Genomic DNA, 15,530 nt, shown 5'->3' with positions numbered 1-15,530 from the left:
TTAAGCCTTAGTCCAGCAAAATAATATTTCAGCCACTACAATAAATAATATACTATTGATTGTCAGTCCAATCTCTACGAATAATTTGGGCTTCCTCTTTAACTAAATTATTTCTCGTGTTTTAAGATATAAATATTTATTAATTAAAATAAGTTTGTTATCTGACTTTAATTAAATAACATCTTATCCAGGAGTGGTCTAATTCAACAACATTATTCATCTTTATGGAATAAATTTTAACCGGAAATCTGAATAAATTTCTTTTTCTGAACGACTCTTGAGGATGTTATTAAATCAGGCTCTCTGCCACACGATTCAGTGCAATAAAAAAACCTAGCAACACTAGATATTATCACCAACGCACAATATATCAGGAATCATGGATTATTAAAACACCCCACCTTCTGATAAATCTTTACAATGCATGATTGATATTGTATGCTCAATATTATATATATACAAAGATGAGATAACAATCAATAAGACCTCGCTTTTCAATAGATAGCAAGAATTGATTATCTCAACGTTAGAGCTATTCAATGCTAAACTAAACCAGCGACGTTAGTCTCCAAAGGTAAAGAAACTTTTAAACTTACAGTATAAAGTTTCATGATAGTTAATCAAAACATATCTTGTTAGTGAAATACTACTGTATTACTTATACAAAGAACCAACTAGTCATTTACTGTGATAACGTGTTCATCTGCCTAATCTACAATGCAGAAGACTTAAACTTGTTTACTTTGACAAAACATTTCCACATTAATGAATAAGCAAATGCAATGTAATAAAATTACATGTTCTCGCAACTGATAAAAGTGAATTTAGAGTTTTCCATATACTCCCTCCGTATTAAAAAAATAGAAACATTTGAAACGGCACAGATTTTCATGCACAATTGGTACAGTAAGAGCATCCACAATAGGGGCGGCGCGGCGGCCTCCCCGATCGCGGCTAAGCCGCGGCTGGCTATTGCGGTGGACGCGTCCGCCCCGAAGGCGGACGGCTTTTATGGGGCGGAAGGGCTTTCGCCCCGAAAGCGCCGAGGACGAGCCGAAGGAGAGAGAAAAGCGGCGGCCGCCGCGGTTATCTATTGCATGGCGAAACCGCCGCGGCGGTCGCTGATTTCCCTTTTTTTTTAATTTTAAATTTTTAATTGTTTTTTTGCCTATTTTTATAAATATCCCACCAATTTTCATTTTAAAGTGAAATGTGGCTAACAAAAGTGTCCACTATTGCTGCGGAAACTTTTTTTTTGTGACCGTGGACAAATCAGAAGTGGCTATGGACAAAAAAAGAGAAGTGTCCAGGAGAAAGTGTCCTCCTATTGTGGATGCTCTAAGTAACAAGAATTGGTAAAGTAAGAAGAGAAAAGAAAATGAGTAAAGTAAGAGAAAGAAGGAGAAAAGTAGTGAAAGTAGAGTTAGTGATTGTGGGATCCATGTCCTAAAATAGAAAGATTCTAAAATTTTTATTTTTAAGGAACAACCTAAAATGGAAATACTAGTTGCTATTTTTAAATAATTGAGGGAGTACAAGTTATTCAGAAAATGACTCAACTACGTATGAAGGAACGGAGTGAGTATCAAACTAGAAATATTAATAATAATGTATAAATTTCATCGTAATAAAGATCTAAATAAATTGGAATGTGGTATATGATTATACCAATTTTAAAAATTATGTTCACTTCATAAAATAATTAACCTTTTTTTTTTGTATTGAGAGGCCAATATTCTTTCAATTTATACTAAGTACTTTAGTTTTCAAATTCATAATGAAACATATAGATACCACGAAATTCCAATATAAATTCATAATGGAACATTGGGAGTATAAATTCATTGGACGACGTAGTTCAATAAAGAGAAATGCAATCAAAAGAAATGAGCATTTCATGCCTCTACATTTTCGATTCACGAACTCATTTCCACTACAATATTTTTCTCCATTTCAGCCAATAAAACACCACAAAAACCTCGTTCATACTCTTCTCACCCGCCCATCAACACATTACTCTTATTTCCAACAAAATCTCTCTCTCACTCACTCACACACACAAGCACCCTATATATAAATTCAGACGTCCAACCCTACATCATGCAAACCATTACTTTTCAGTATGTCTAACAACATCATCTCTTTGATAGACGAAGATGTAGTGAAACAAGAGGCAATTTCAGTCTTCTCACCAAACAATCCCACCCCAACTGAGACGATCTTCCTATCGAATATCGATCAGGCAGTAACTTTTCCAGTGGAAACTGTCTTCTTCTATGAAGCTCCGCCATGTTCATCCACTGCTGGAGTTGCTGAAATGGTGAGAAAAGCTGTGGAGAATGTGTTGCTCATCCCATACTATTTCATGGCCGGGAGGCTGAGCTTCAACGACGAGAGCAAGAGGCTAGAACTCATCTGCAACAACACGGGAGTCTTGTTTGTGAGCGCAGAATCAAGATTCTCTCTCGAGGATCTTGGCAACCTCTCTCATCCCAACCCAACCTTCCATCGCTTCGTTCATCGACCCGGCCTTTATAAAAGCTTACCGGAAACTGCAATTTTCACTGTTCAGGCAAGCTTAATTCATTTTCACTTCATTATAAATGACTACACATGGAGATCCACAGGTAGTGCTATTTTAATTTAGAGTAGTACTCACTCAGTCCCTTAAATTTTGTCACATTTTTTCATTTACGCTCGTCCCACAAAATTTGTCTCATTACACTTTTACCATTTTTGGTAATGGACCTCATATTCCACTAACTCATTCCAATTCACATTTTACTATAAAACTAATATATAAAAATAGGACTCACTCTCTACTAACTTTTTCAACTCACTTTCCATTAAATTTCTTAAAACTCGTGCCCGGTCAAAATGTGACAAAATTTAAGGGACGGATGAGAGTAGAGTACTATTTCTCTCTTTATAAAATAAGTAATAAACTTTTGAAAATGTCCAATTTAAAAATTTCGGCAGATTTTCAGTCTGAATCATACATGAAACGATGTCATTTTGATACCCTAATTCTTGAATTCAACGTTGACTAATATGTGTCTAATAGAATAAGATATGCCTCGTAGAACTGTCAGGTTTGAAGAATAACCCGTCATGGGATTAATCTTAATCTTAATGTTTGTGATTACTAAAATTTGTGGAAAATATCAAAATTCGGCCAATGTTTACAGTTATTTACACTCGGATATTACAACTAATATCCGAGTGTAAATGATGATACAATCTGGTTTTGGAGTGCAGGTGACAAAATTTGCATGTGGTGGGTTCGCACTAGGGTTTGTAACAAACCATGCAATTCTGGATGGGAAATCAGCGAGCCAAATGTTCCAAGATCTTGGCTCAATCTGCAGAGGAGATGCAGAAGAAATAAAAAAGAAATCAATCAACAACGAGCGCAGTTGCATCAAATCAAGAACACCACCCCAAATCGATTTCCCACACAAGGAATACATCCAGCTCGGCAAAACATCATCTCTAGCTTCATCTTTCACCTCCCAAGCGCGGAATTCTCCATCTCCATTAATCTTCTCTGACAAGTACACCCACAGAGTGCTGCGCTTCACCTCGGAGATGCTCAAGCTGCTCAAGGACAAGGCCGAGATCAAGTGCTCGACGTTCGAGGCCATCGTGGCCCACATATGGCGGGCGAGGACCATGGCTTACTTCAATGATGAGGACCGGGATCGGGAATCGATGGTCCTCTTCGCAGTGGATGTGAGGGAGAGGGTGTCGCCGCCGCTGCCTGGGAGTTTCGCGGGGAACGCGGTGATCACGGCGTTTGCAAGCGCGAGGGTGGGGGATTTGGTGGGGAGGCCGGCGTGGTTCGGGGTGGAGATGGTGAGGAGAGGGAGGGAGAGGGTGACGCCGGAGTATATAAGGTCGGTGATCGACTGGCTGGAGGTGTATAAAGGGATTCCGGCGACGGGGGGCGGCGGGTTCTATGTGTCGGCATGGTGGAAGCTGCCGTTTGGGGAGGTGGATATAGGGTTTGGGAGGCCGAAGCATGCGGGGCCGATTGTGAGTGGGAATGATGAGTTTGTGGTGCTGTTGGGACAAGGACAAGATGGTCAAGGGATTAATGTGTGGATTGGGTTGGACAAGGACAAGATGGACACCTTTCTCTCATGTGTCTATCAGATTTAGTTATCGTTTTAATAAACTTATTAAATAATGTGCCCTTTAACATAGATTCCAAATACTACAAATCTAGAGTATTTTATATTTTATGATCAAACAAATTCAACTCTTCTCCAATCTTCTTTGATCAACTCTGAATAATTTATGCAGGTCGTAGTTTCCCAATTTGTGTTCTGTGATGCTAAAAAAGCAATGTCTTCTGTTCAAGTGTAGTACGGGGAAATGGGTTTGTTACAATTTTCATTCTACGGTCTTCCGTCTGTTCCATAGCAGATGTCACACTTGGAAGATGACGCCAGATCTTAGGAGATGTTATTTTGTGTGTCAAGTGATGAGAGAAAATATAATTTTATAATTGATGTGAAAGGGAACTTTTTCCAAAAGAAGAAATGTGACATCTTTTGTGGGACAAACTAAAAAGGAAAGTGTGACATCTACTATCAACAGAGGGAGTACTTCCTAGTCCCGGCCTAAGTGAGACGTTTTATTTTTGGTACGTCTCAACCTAAGTGAGACATTTCGTCACGTACATTATCTTTTAATTTCTCTTACCTTTTCATCCCTCATACTTTATTCTTCCTTTCTCTTTTACTTTATTTTCACTTTTATTTTTTTCTCTCTTTCTCTTTCTTTTTCTCTTTCTTAGTTTATTTTTTCTCTTACTTTGCTATTAATAATTTAATCGACTAAACACCTATATCAAAATTCCTATGCCAAAATAGAAATGTCTCAATTAGGTCGAGACAGAGAGATATAGTGTTAGCTTTTATATATACTTTACCCGTCCCATTAGAAATGAAACGTTTTCCTTTTTGGGTTGTTCCATTAAAAATAAAATGTTTCCTAAAATGAAAACTACACCATCTCTATTTTTCATCTCTCTTACTTTATTCTCTGAATACTCCCTCCGTCCCGGATAATTCGTCCCAGTTTTTCATTTCGGTCCGTCCCACATAATTTGTCCCATTTCACTTTTACCATTTTTATTAGAGGATCTCATATTCCACTAACTCATTTCTACTCACATTTTATTATAAAAACTAATATATAAAGGTAGGACTCACATTCCACTAACTTTTTCAACCCACTTTTCATTACAATTCTTAAAACTCGTGCCCGATCAAAGTGACCTGAATTATCTGCACAGTAAGGAATATCAAGCTTCCTAGGTCCAGCGAATCCACTAGATCACAGGGTCCAGGAACTCACGGATCGTCGAAAGATCTCGATCGGACACACAGAATATCTCTTCAAAAACCCTCAACCACGTATACTAAAATTAGCACAGGGAAGTAGGGATCGATCCCACAGAGATGAATGCGCAATAAACAGGTTCAAAGACTCGGGAACTATTTTTGGGTTGGCTGCTGCCACGCATTTTTTTGGTCGAGGAAATTAAACTAGACTTGGTAGTTGAAGTATGTTATTCTAACAACTAGATCTAGGCAGAAACAGAAATCATGCATATAACTGGAAAAAAAAAATGAGACAATTACTAGACCTAAGAAAACTATTCCCTAAATTACCCAGACCTAAGAAAACAACTGACGGTGGGGACCATTTTCTGAAAAAGTAGAGTACGATCGAAAAGCTGCAAAATAACTAACTAAAGGACCAACTAACAGCGACATCATCTTCTTCAACATTTAGCATAAAACATCCAGTAAAAAAAACAGAGATAGAACGTAAATCGAATGAAGCAACAGAAATTAAAGCAACAACATCGAAAAACAATTCAAACTAAGGTAGATCTACGGCTACTAGACGAAGTAAAACAAGAATGCAAAACTTAAACAACGAAATGAACCATTCAAACAAACAGATCCAGTCACGGAACGCTTAATCCACTCTGGAGCCAAGCCATCCACAACAACCAAACATCATCTCCACTTCAAATTTACACTGATCTACGTAGGATTCACTGATCAACACAGATTTCTCACAAACCAGCTTCAAACTCAGATCAATCAACAGAGATCAACAACTCAGAACCCAAAACGACACAACAAGATAAACGAAACATAAACAGAAATATCCATTGCAAAATACTAAATATCCAACGATAGAAACCACACAAAAGCAGCTTCGAACAACGAAGACTCGGCGAGTACCCAAAAGCAGACAGAAAATAAAGGTAATTGTTTCTTCGCCTCCGTAGAGACGGTGTTGCACCCAAACTATCTATGAAACGTGAACCCCCAGAAAATTCCCCCCAGATGAGTGTGTAGAAAAGTAGAAAACTAAGCTAAGAGCTGAAAAAGGTGTGTCTCTCATGTTGGTTGCATGCTCCTTTTATAGAGGGTAGAGCTTCTAGACTGTTCTTGTGATTCCCATTTTGCCCTTCAATCGATGCTCCTCGGTCTAGTGGCTCTTCATTCTTCTGCTTAATTTTCCTTGCCAGCTTCCTTCACCAGGTGATCTCTATCTTCTTCCTGGGGCTGGAAATTTCTCTAAACACCTGGCTCAAAAAGGTTCGTTAGACCCAAGAAATCACAGGTTTAATCCCTATAACCAATGCATGAAATTAGCCTTATCAAACTGCTCACACTTAAACCGTACTTGTCCTCAAGTATAAAGACAAGAAAAAGAGAAATAAGGCGAATTTCGATGCATGGTTATTCCTTGACCCAAGTAAACTCCTAGACCTAGACATTAACATGAAAGAAAAAGAAAACAAAGACACTAACACTAATTAAACACATAGGCATGAATTAGTTCAGATTTTTGGGCAGTTGTCCCCATAAGTTTAAGGTCAATCCAATAGTCTACACTCTCCAAATCTTCCCCTTCCCTTCTTCCACCTAGTCGGTTTGTCAGCTCGTCCAGATAGCCATTAGCTTGCTAATTGTTGGATTCGCTCGATCACTCATTCCTCACCAGGGATGTTAGGATCTATCGCTCATAGTTAGTTCCTGCTACTGATGCTTCGGGTTATGAAAATTTATCCTTCTATCCTCCTTCCCAATGATTTTGCCTGGACTTCGTCCAGCTTATACCTCCTCTTTCCTGGATTTTGTCCAGCTTATTCCTCTAGATTTATCATTTTTTTTTTATATTCTCCTCCTCTGGACTTTGTCCAGCTTGTACCTCCGGTTTTTTTTTTTTTTTTTATTCCTCCTTCTAGATTCTTCTCCCTAAGCATCAGGTAGCAGCCCCTTTTATTATGTTAGCACTCAATGTTTAACGCTTATAACTCACATGAATAGTGGGGCTTCACAATAAGGTCGGCTAAGGCACCTTCTATCGTTCTTGCTTCATCCAAACCGATTTTAGCTTAACTAAGGAAAGAGGCCTCAAAGTTGTAGCGCATCCTATCTTCAATTACTCTCCCTAAGGGAATCTTGCCTTATTATCTTTGTTAATTCATGCTTAAACACATAACCTAAAAAGAAAACTAGAAACTCCTAGACCTAAGAACTCTATCACATGCTGAGCACATACTGCACTAACTCGCTCACCCTCCTCCCACTTCACTCCAGCTTGTTCCCAAGCTATCCCAGTGAAGGGGGGACATGAGGGAGTTGGTGCACATAATCAAAATAAAACACATAACTTCTCACACTTAGACCGAACAACGGGCTAAGTGGGAGAGAAAGGACAATGAAATAAAACAGAAAACAAACATGCTGCATACGTACAAAACTTCTCACACTTAGACCAAGAATTGGGCTAAGTGGGAGATGAACACCTACTCACAGGAAAACATGCTTACGAAACATATAACTTCTCACACTTAGACCAAAGATTGGGCTAAGTGGGAGAACACACTATAACAGTTAAACATGCTCAGCACAAATAACAAAAACAGAGACTAAAAAAAACTGAAATGTAAGTTTACTTGGTCAATGGGGGGAAATCAATTCTGAGTCCGGCTCCCTTGGGAGCCGGACTTTGGTGGAACGTTGGGGAGGTTCACTTTCACTTTCTTCTTTGCCGGAGATGCCGGCGCTTCTTCTTCTGTAATCACGGGGGGTCTAGAAATGGGCTTCATCACAGGGACAAACGTTAAGGCCGGGGACACATGCGAGGCTACCAAAGGCTTGGGGTGTGGTGGAAGCTGCTGCTGGGAGGAACTTCCGGAGCCGGGTTGCCGCTTCGCTTTGATGTCAGGAAACATCTCTCCCATCCATACTGCCATTTTCTGCTTAAGCTTGACCGCTTGGGTCATCTTTTCATTCTGGGCAGATGAGCGTCCAGCCAGGGTGTTCAAACTCCCCTTGATCTCTTGCAGCGTCTTCTTGCTTCACCTATATCTCCTCTCACCACAGCCATCTCCTTCCGCATTTCTGCCACGTCCTCATTCACCATGTCTTCTACCAGCTCTGGCTCACGCTTCATTTTGTCCACGTTGGCCCCTATGTTGTAGAAACATAAGTCATTCCCTTCCATGTGTAGGAGACCTTTGTTGAAAAAGCACTCCAGGCTAAATAACTCCGGGGCCTCACACATTGGAACCATCGGCTCTGCCTTCCCAAACTTCATGATGAAGTTGCGCTCGATGTAGGCGCCTAGAAGGTGGCAGGTGTACATGTGGCGAGAGGGGTTGGCAGTCATTTGGTGGCAAGCTTGGGCCAACCAATATCCAAGGTGAACCTTGATGCGTTTAGCCATGCACCAAGTGAAGTATAGCTCAGTGGTGGTGATACTGGAGCTAGCTGTGGCCATCAAATTGTACCCTATGAATACCTGGGCGAAACGGAGAAGATAGTCGGTGAGGTGGACCCCTTTTGATATGTTGGTCTTAAAATTTCCGCTCCTGGCATGTGTTAAGTACTCCCAAGCAGTCTGTGGTGAGAATCCGGGTGTGTCCTTCGGTGGGCCGTATACTCTGTCGTCCCAAATGTCCTCATCATCCTCGGCGTTGCTGAACAACCCCATCCTCAAAGACCACTCCCTCACGCTCATGGTATGCTCGATGGTGAAGAGGCGGAAAGAGATGGAGTTCGCATCCGGATCGGTAGTAGCCTTGAACTTGAAGGTAGAGAAGAATTCGCGGGCCACTTCAACTGGCACCTCCTGCTCACTGTGGTTCAGGAGCCATTCAAAGCCTATTCCCGTAATGTGGCCAAGGAATTCTTCGTCAGACTCTATCTCCTTCAATGCAGCCCTATCGTATCTTTTCCCTGACTTGGCCAATTTCCCAGCTGCGCTACGATCCTTGTACGTCTGTGCCCTTTTCGAGTCATTGAACTTAGACATAGCTCCTAAGACTTTCTTCGTGATCCAGACTTCTTCTCGCTCGAATTTGGGGATCTCCTCTTCTTCCTCGATCTCTTCCTCGGTCTCGCTACTTCCATCACTAGGTCCAGAGGCTTTGGGCCTCTGTCCTTCAATATCAACGGGGACCTCGTCCCCTCCAGAAATTTTAGGGATTTCTCCCTCAGTGCACGTAACTGGGGTTTCCCCCATAGATTTAAACGGAGTCTCCTCCTCATAATTTTTAGGGATTTCCCCCTCAGACACAACTGGGGTTTCCCCCTCAACAAGCAAGTTCGGGGTCGCCCCCTCAAGATTAAACGGGGTTTCCCCTTCCACATCTTCAGAAACTGGGGTTTCCCCCTCACAAATTCACCCACCGGGGTTTCCCCCTCCACTAATGGTATGGCAGAATCATTACCTTCCCTCGCGAGTACATCCACCGAATAATCCACTGCCATTTTGTCGATTTCGTCTGCAAATCCGCTGACTTCTTCCTCCTCGAGTTCGCTGTTTGGGTTTGGCCCAATTGCATGCGACTGATCTAGGGTTTTGGAAACCCCTGGGCTTGAACTCGGTGGTTGCGCCTTTGATTCTTCAGGGATAGTTGGCGGTTGCTGGCGAAACATCGAGAAACGGGAGAACAGTTTCTCGGCCTCTTCTTTGCTTCCAAACTTCTCTTCTAGTTCCTTCAAAAATGCCTCCTCATCGGGACTCTTGACGGTAGAGGAACTTTGCACAGAAGTCAGATTCCATTCTGATCGGATATCGAGTGCCGAAAGCGTCGGTTGGAACGGCGATTGTCCGGACGACTCGCCGGATGGTGGTCTGGTGGTTAGGACTCCCTTCTTTACGGTGGTGCCTTGCGCTTTCTTCATTGTCACCTGCAATTCGAAATTCTTTGGTAGACAGGGTTAGGGTTTGAAACGAATTTGGGGAAATTATTTAGAGAGAGAGAGTTATGAGAGTAGATAGAGAGTGGATGATTGATTCTGATTGAGAATCAAATATCTCTAGCTTTTTCAGAGTGGCAGACGAACAGTTTCCATATGATGCAAGCAACCGTACGTTCCTCGAAAAACGGGATTCAAATTTCAAAAGGCAACCGCCTTTTCTCCTATCTGCAAGGCTCTTCCTCCTCCTAGCAATGTAGAACAAAAGAAATGAAACATCAAATTCCTGGGTCGGAGATTATGAGCGACAAAGCAATTTTCCCAAGGAATTCGGTGCTTCGAAAAATATTTTTTTGAAAATTTAGACTTTCTCATTTTTTTTTGGATTTTTACTTGAAATTTTAAAACGCAATTAAACTATTTACACATTCCTTATAAGTATTCCCGAGATTCCCTGGTTCAGTGTGTATATTTAAAAATGTCAACCAATTTACCTGACCCAGGAATTCATCGAGAATACCTCCTTGTCTGACTAGGTGATAATAGGGAGTGCGCGTAGTGGCACTTCCTCCACTACACACAACTCAGAATTATCCCTATAGACCTTCACCCTGTGACCATTAACAAGAAAAGGGACAGAGTTAGAGGCACTTCCCTGGATCTCTACTGCTCCATTTGCACGGAGGCCGACAATGATATATGGACCGATCCACTTAGACTTCAACTTCCCTGGCATCAGCTTGAGCCGGGATTGGAAAAGGAGCACCTTCTGTCCCACATGGAGTTCCTTGACCCGGAGATTCTTGTCATGCCATAACTTTGTCCTTTCCTTATACCACATAGCAGACTCATAAGACTCCAGCCTCAGTTCCTCCAGTTCTTGAAATTGTAACTTCCTTTCTTCTTCACAAGCCGAAGGCTTCATACTCATCTCCTTGACTGCCCAGTACGCCTTGTGCTCTATAACCACGGGCAGGTGGCACATTTTGCCAAACACCAGCCTATAAGGCGACATTCCGATAGGAGTCTTGAAAGCAGTTCTGTAGGCCCACAATGCATCACCGAGCCTCTTACTCCAGTCTTTCCTTGATGGATTAACTGTCTTCTCCAATATTACCTTGATCTCGCGATTAGAAATTTCTGCTTGGCCGTTAGACTGAGGGTGGTACGGGGTAGATACCCTATGGTGAACACCATATTTCTTCATCAGAGCCTCGATAGTGCGATTACAGAAGTGTGTTCCTTGATCTAAGATGATGGCTTGAGGAACTCCGTATCTGTTGAAGATATTGTCCTTCAGAAATTTTGCCACCTCCTTTGATTCACATGCCGTGGTGGCCTTAGCTTCTAACCATTTAGACACATAGTCTACTGCAACCAATATATATGTGTTCCCACAGGATGATGGAAATGGTCCCATGAAGTCCATCCCCCATATGTCAAAAATTTCACAGACAATCACCGGGACCTGGGGCATCTCGTCCCTCCTTGAAATTCCCCCTGTCTGTTGGCACCTCTCGCAATACTGACAAAACTCGAAGGCATCTTTGTTAAGCGTCGGTCAGTAGAACCCACTATCTAATACTTTCCTCGCTGTCTTCCTTGGTCCAAAGTGACCTCCACATGCCAGAGTGTGGCAATGATTCAGCACATCTTTTTGTTCCCATTCGGGAATGCAGTGTCTGATCACTTGATCTGAGCACATCTTCCATAAGTAAGGATCATCCCAAAAGTAATATTTGGCTTCACTTTTAATTTTCATCTTCTGGGCCCGGGAAACTTCGTCTGAACTTGGCACTTCTCCCGTGACAAAGTAGTTTGCTAAGTCAGCAAACCATGGTTCTGCGTTAAGTGTTCACTTCCCTTTGTCGGATTCTCCTAGACCGGTTAATGCCAAAACTGCCTCCCAACTGATCTGTCTAGGGAATTTCCCTAGGTAATACAAATGCTCTTCAGGAAAAGCATTGGGTATGGCCTCTTCCGTTTCCCCTTGATGAATTCTGCTCAAGTGATCGGCTACTCTATTCTCTGTTCCTCTTTTGTCTCTTACCTCCCAATCAAACTCCTGCAAAAGTAAAACCCAACGGATTAACTTCGCCTTAGACTCCTTCTTAGCTAGTAGGTACTTTATTGCTGCGTGATCTGTGAAGACTATAACCCTCGACCCAAGAAGATAAGGTCGGAATTTTTCGAACGAGTATACGACAACCAACATTTCCTTCTCCGTGGTATCATAGTTCTTCTGAGCTTGATTTAGATTCTTTGATGCATAGAAGATCACATAGCTTCTTCCGTCTATCTTCTGCCCTAGGACAGCTCCCACAGCGAAATCACTCGCGTCGCACATTATCTCAAAGGGGTGATTCCAGTCTGGTGCCCTGATTATTGGTGCTGACACGAGTCTGTCCTTGAGCAATTGAAAGGCCTTCTTGCATCCTTAGTCAAAGACGAATTCCACATCGTTGTGCAACAAATGAGTGAGCGGTTGCGCGATTTTTGCGAAATCCTTGATAAACCTCCTACAAAATCCCGCGTGACCCAGGAAGCCTCTAACTTCTTTTTGGTTCGTGGGGTAAGGTAACTTTGATATCACATCTACCTTTGCCTTGTCTACCTGTATTTCTCTTTCAGAAACCACGTGACCCAGGGCAATACCTTCAGTCACCAGGAAGTGGCATTTTTCGAAATTCAAAACTAGGTGCTTCTCCTGGCATCTTTTTAATACTAGGTCAAGGCTGGCCAAACATGTGTCGAATGAATTCCCATATACGGTAAAATCATCCATGAATATCTCAATGCATACTTCAAGAAAATCCGAAAAATACTCATCATACACCGCTGGAACGTTCCTGGTGCGTTACACAACCCAAACGACATTCTTCGGTATGAATACGTACCAAAAGGGCACGTGAACGTGGTCTTCCCTTGGTCCTCTGGGTTAACGTAGATCTGGAAATAGCCACTGTATCCATCAAGGAAGCAAAAATACTGTTTGCCAGCCAATCTTTCTAACATCTGATCAATGAAAGGTAGGGGGAAGTGATCCTTCTTCGTGGCCTCATTCAGCTTCCTGTAGTCGATGCACATCCTCCACCCCGTCACCAGCCTAGTGGGCACCAACTCGTTCTTGTCATTCTTGACAACCTGTATTCCAGACTTTTTGGGCACCATATGGACAGGACTGACCCACTCACTGTCCGGAATGGAGTAGATGATCCCTAGAGAGAGAAATTTCAACACCTCCTTCAGAACTTCCTCTCGCATGTTCGGATTCAGTTTCCGTTGTGCGTCTCGGTGAGCCTTCACACCTTCTTCTAAACGGATGTGGTGCATACAGAGATCATGGCTGATTCCTACTAAATCAGAGAGGGTCCACCCTATTGCTTTCTTGTTCCGCCTGATCACTTCCAACAATTCCTTCTCCTGCTCCTTAGTCAAGTTACTGTTGACTATCACTGGGAATGCCTCATTCTCTTCCAAGTAAGCATACTTGAGGCCTGGTGGGAGTGTCTTCAGTTCCTTCCTCGTGTCATTCGTTTCCTGGGGCAAGAGATTTTTTTCTGCAATATCAGGTAATGTTTCCTTCCCAGACCCAAGAGAATTCTCCAGACTAGCCACATGGGCTGATCCCCTTGATCTAGCTGACTCGGGATTTCTGCAAAACTCAATGATGGCCTCTGTTAGTTCCTCATCTGTCAATTCCGTTGTGTTCATTGCTGCACACCACCCTACAACTTCTCGGTCGATTAAATGGCTCAACTCCGAGTTGTCAATTTGTTCCTGTATCAATTCTGTCTCAAGATATTCTTGGACCAAGGGGTTAATAACATCTATAGCATACAAATTCTCAACATCCAATGGCCATTTCATTCCCTCATCTATACTAAATGTATCACACACACTAACAGGTATGAACGCCATCCATCCTCGGCAACGGCGCTATTTTGAAAGCGCAGGTTTTCTCTCGGTCAGCGTATGTAATTGCAAGTGTATCCAACTGATCAGGATGAGATTCCCGACCCAGCTGAGTCGTTGGCACGATAACCGGGACCTGGTATCAAACAAATATTCCTCAACCCACTTTTACTGATTAGTATAATGGAGGTAAGGGTCGAATCCCACAAGGATGGACACATTCGGATACTGTGGTGACATTCCTGGGTGTTTTTTGGTTAGCTACCACGCTTGGGTTGAGATTTTACCTAGGCAAGAAATAAAGGTGGTACTCTACTGACTAGTAGGCGTGAAAATAACAGGCATGTGGTTGTGTTCGTGAAAATAGGGGACAATGTGTCTCAGAGGTATATGAAAAGTAGACAGTTACTAAAAGAGGAAATTTAGACAACAAGGTATATCTGGTGGTTGGTTGGCTTTCTGACAGGTCTGGAAGGTACAACTGAAAAGTAGGGAACAAAAACAAAAGTAACTTAAAAGTAAAGTGGTCCAAACTAAAGTTGATTTTGACGTTTTCTTCTTCACCAAGCATTAACAGAAATCATATGAATACAAACACCATAACTAAACTCATATTCATGACTTCAAACTCAAGATCTATAAAATTAAAATACTCAAACTTAAGATGGACGGCGGACTGCAGTTTTACCTCTAGTGACTAACATGCAAGGTGATGATTATAATGCAGAACGAAAGACTCATGCACGAAAATTAGACTGAAACATAACTACCACCTCAGATTAACAACTCCAGATAAGAAAACACTTAGAAATTAAAAGCAACGACTAGATCTAACTTTCCTAGGCAGAATGAAGCAAACTCGAACCAAAGCGACATACGAAATAGAAACTTCATAACTTAAACGTTTGGATCTTCACAAAGTACTTCAAAAGGAAACAACGATAAATGTTTGCAACAAATCCAATGACGAAAACAGGTAAAGATTAAACTAGAAAGCAAAATAACGATTGTTTTGCCACTCCGGGCGATGATACTGCTATACTACTACGGCAAACTGGCTGGAACGGTAGAATGATGAATCTCCGGCAGACTTTTGGACGTCAAGTGACCATAGCTGTGGCGAGGAACGAGAAAGTGGATGATGCTGAAGGACTGATCTTCTAGAGAGAATTCTACTAAGTGTGTATGAGAGCCGAACTTCGAACCGAACCCCTTTTCTCTCTCCAAGTGGCTTCTTTTATAGGGAGGCTTGCCCTTACTTTTAGGGTAGACTTCCTTCACGATTTGACTTTCCTGCCCTTGTTAATGATCATCCCAGCTATCTTTCTTCTCCATCTCGAGCCTTTTCTCTGGCATGCATCCTGGTCAGTA

The 15,530-nt window shown here is 42.0% G+C and overlaps 1 protein-coding gene across 1 annotated transcript; it reads left to right on the top strand.

Annotated features, from left to right (window-relative positions):
* Positions 1 to 2,115: 2,115 nt before the first annotated feature.
* On the top strand, positions 2,116 to 4,272 carry LOC125200699 (acyltransferase GLAUCE-like). The gene is made up of 2 exons (XM_048098440.2): positions 2,116 to 2,572; positions 3,259 to 4,272. Exons 1-2 carry the CDS (start codon positions 2,123 to 2,125, stop codon positions 4,159 to 4,161), a joined length of 1,353 nt encoding a protein of 450 aa, XP_047954397.1. The 5' UTR covers positions 2,116 to 2,122; the 3' UTR covers positions 4,162 to 4,272.
* Positions 4,273 to 15,530: the final 11,258 nt, after the last annotated feature.

Source organism: Salvia hispanica, chromosome 2, assembly GCF_029641045.1.
Source record: "Salvia hispanica isolate PSC_SH4W2 chromosome 2, Shi_PSC_v1, whole genome shotgun sequence".
In the NCBI taxonomy this organism is placed as follows: Eukaryota; Viridiplantae; Streptophyta; class Magnoliopsida; order Lamiales; family Lamiaceae; genus Salvia; species Salvia hispanica.
The sequence above is the reverse complement of the archived record's forward strand: the minus strand, read 5'-3'. Positions and strand labels throughout refer to the sequence as shown.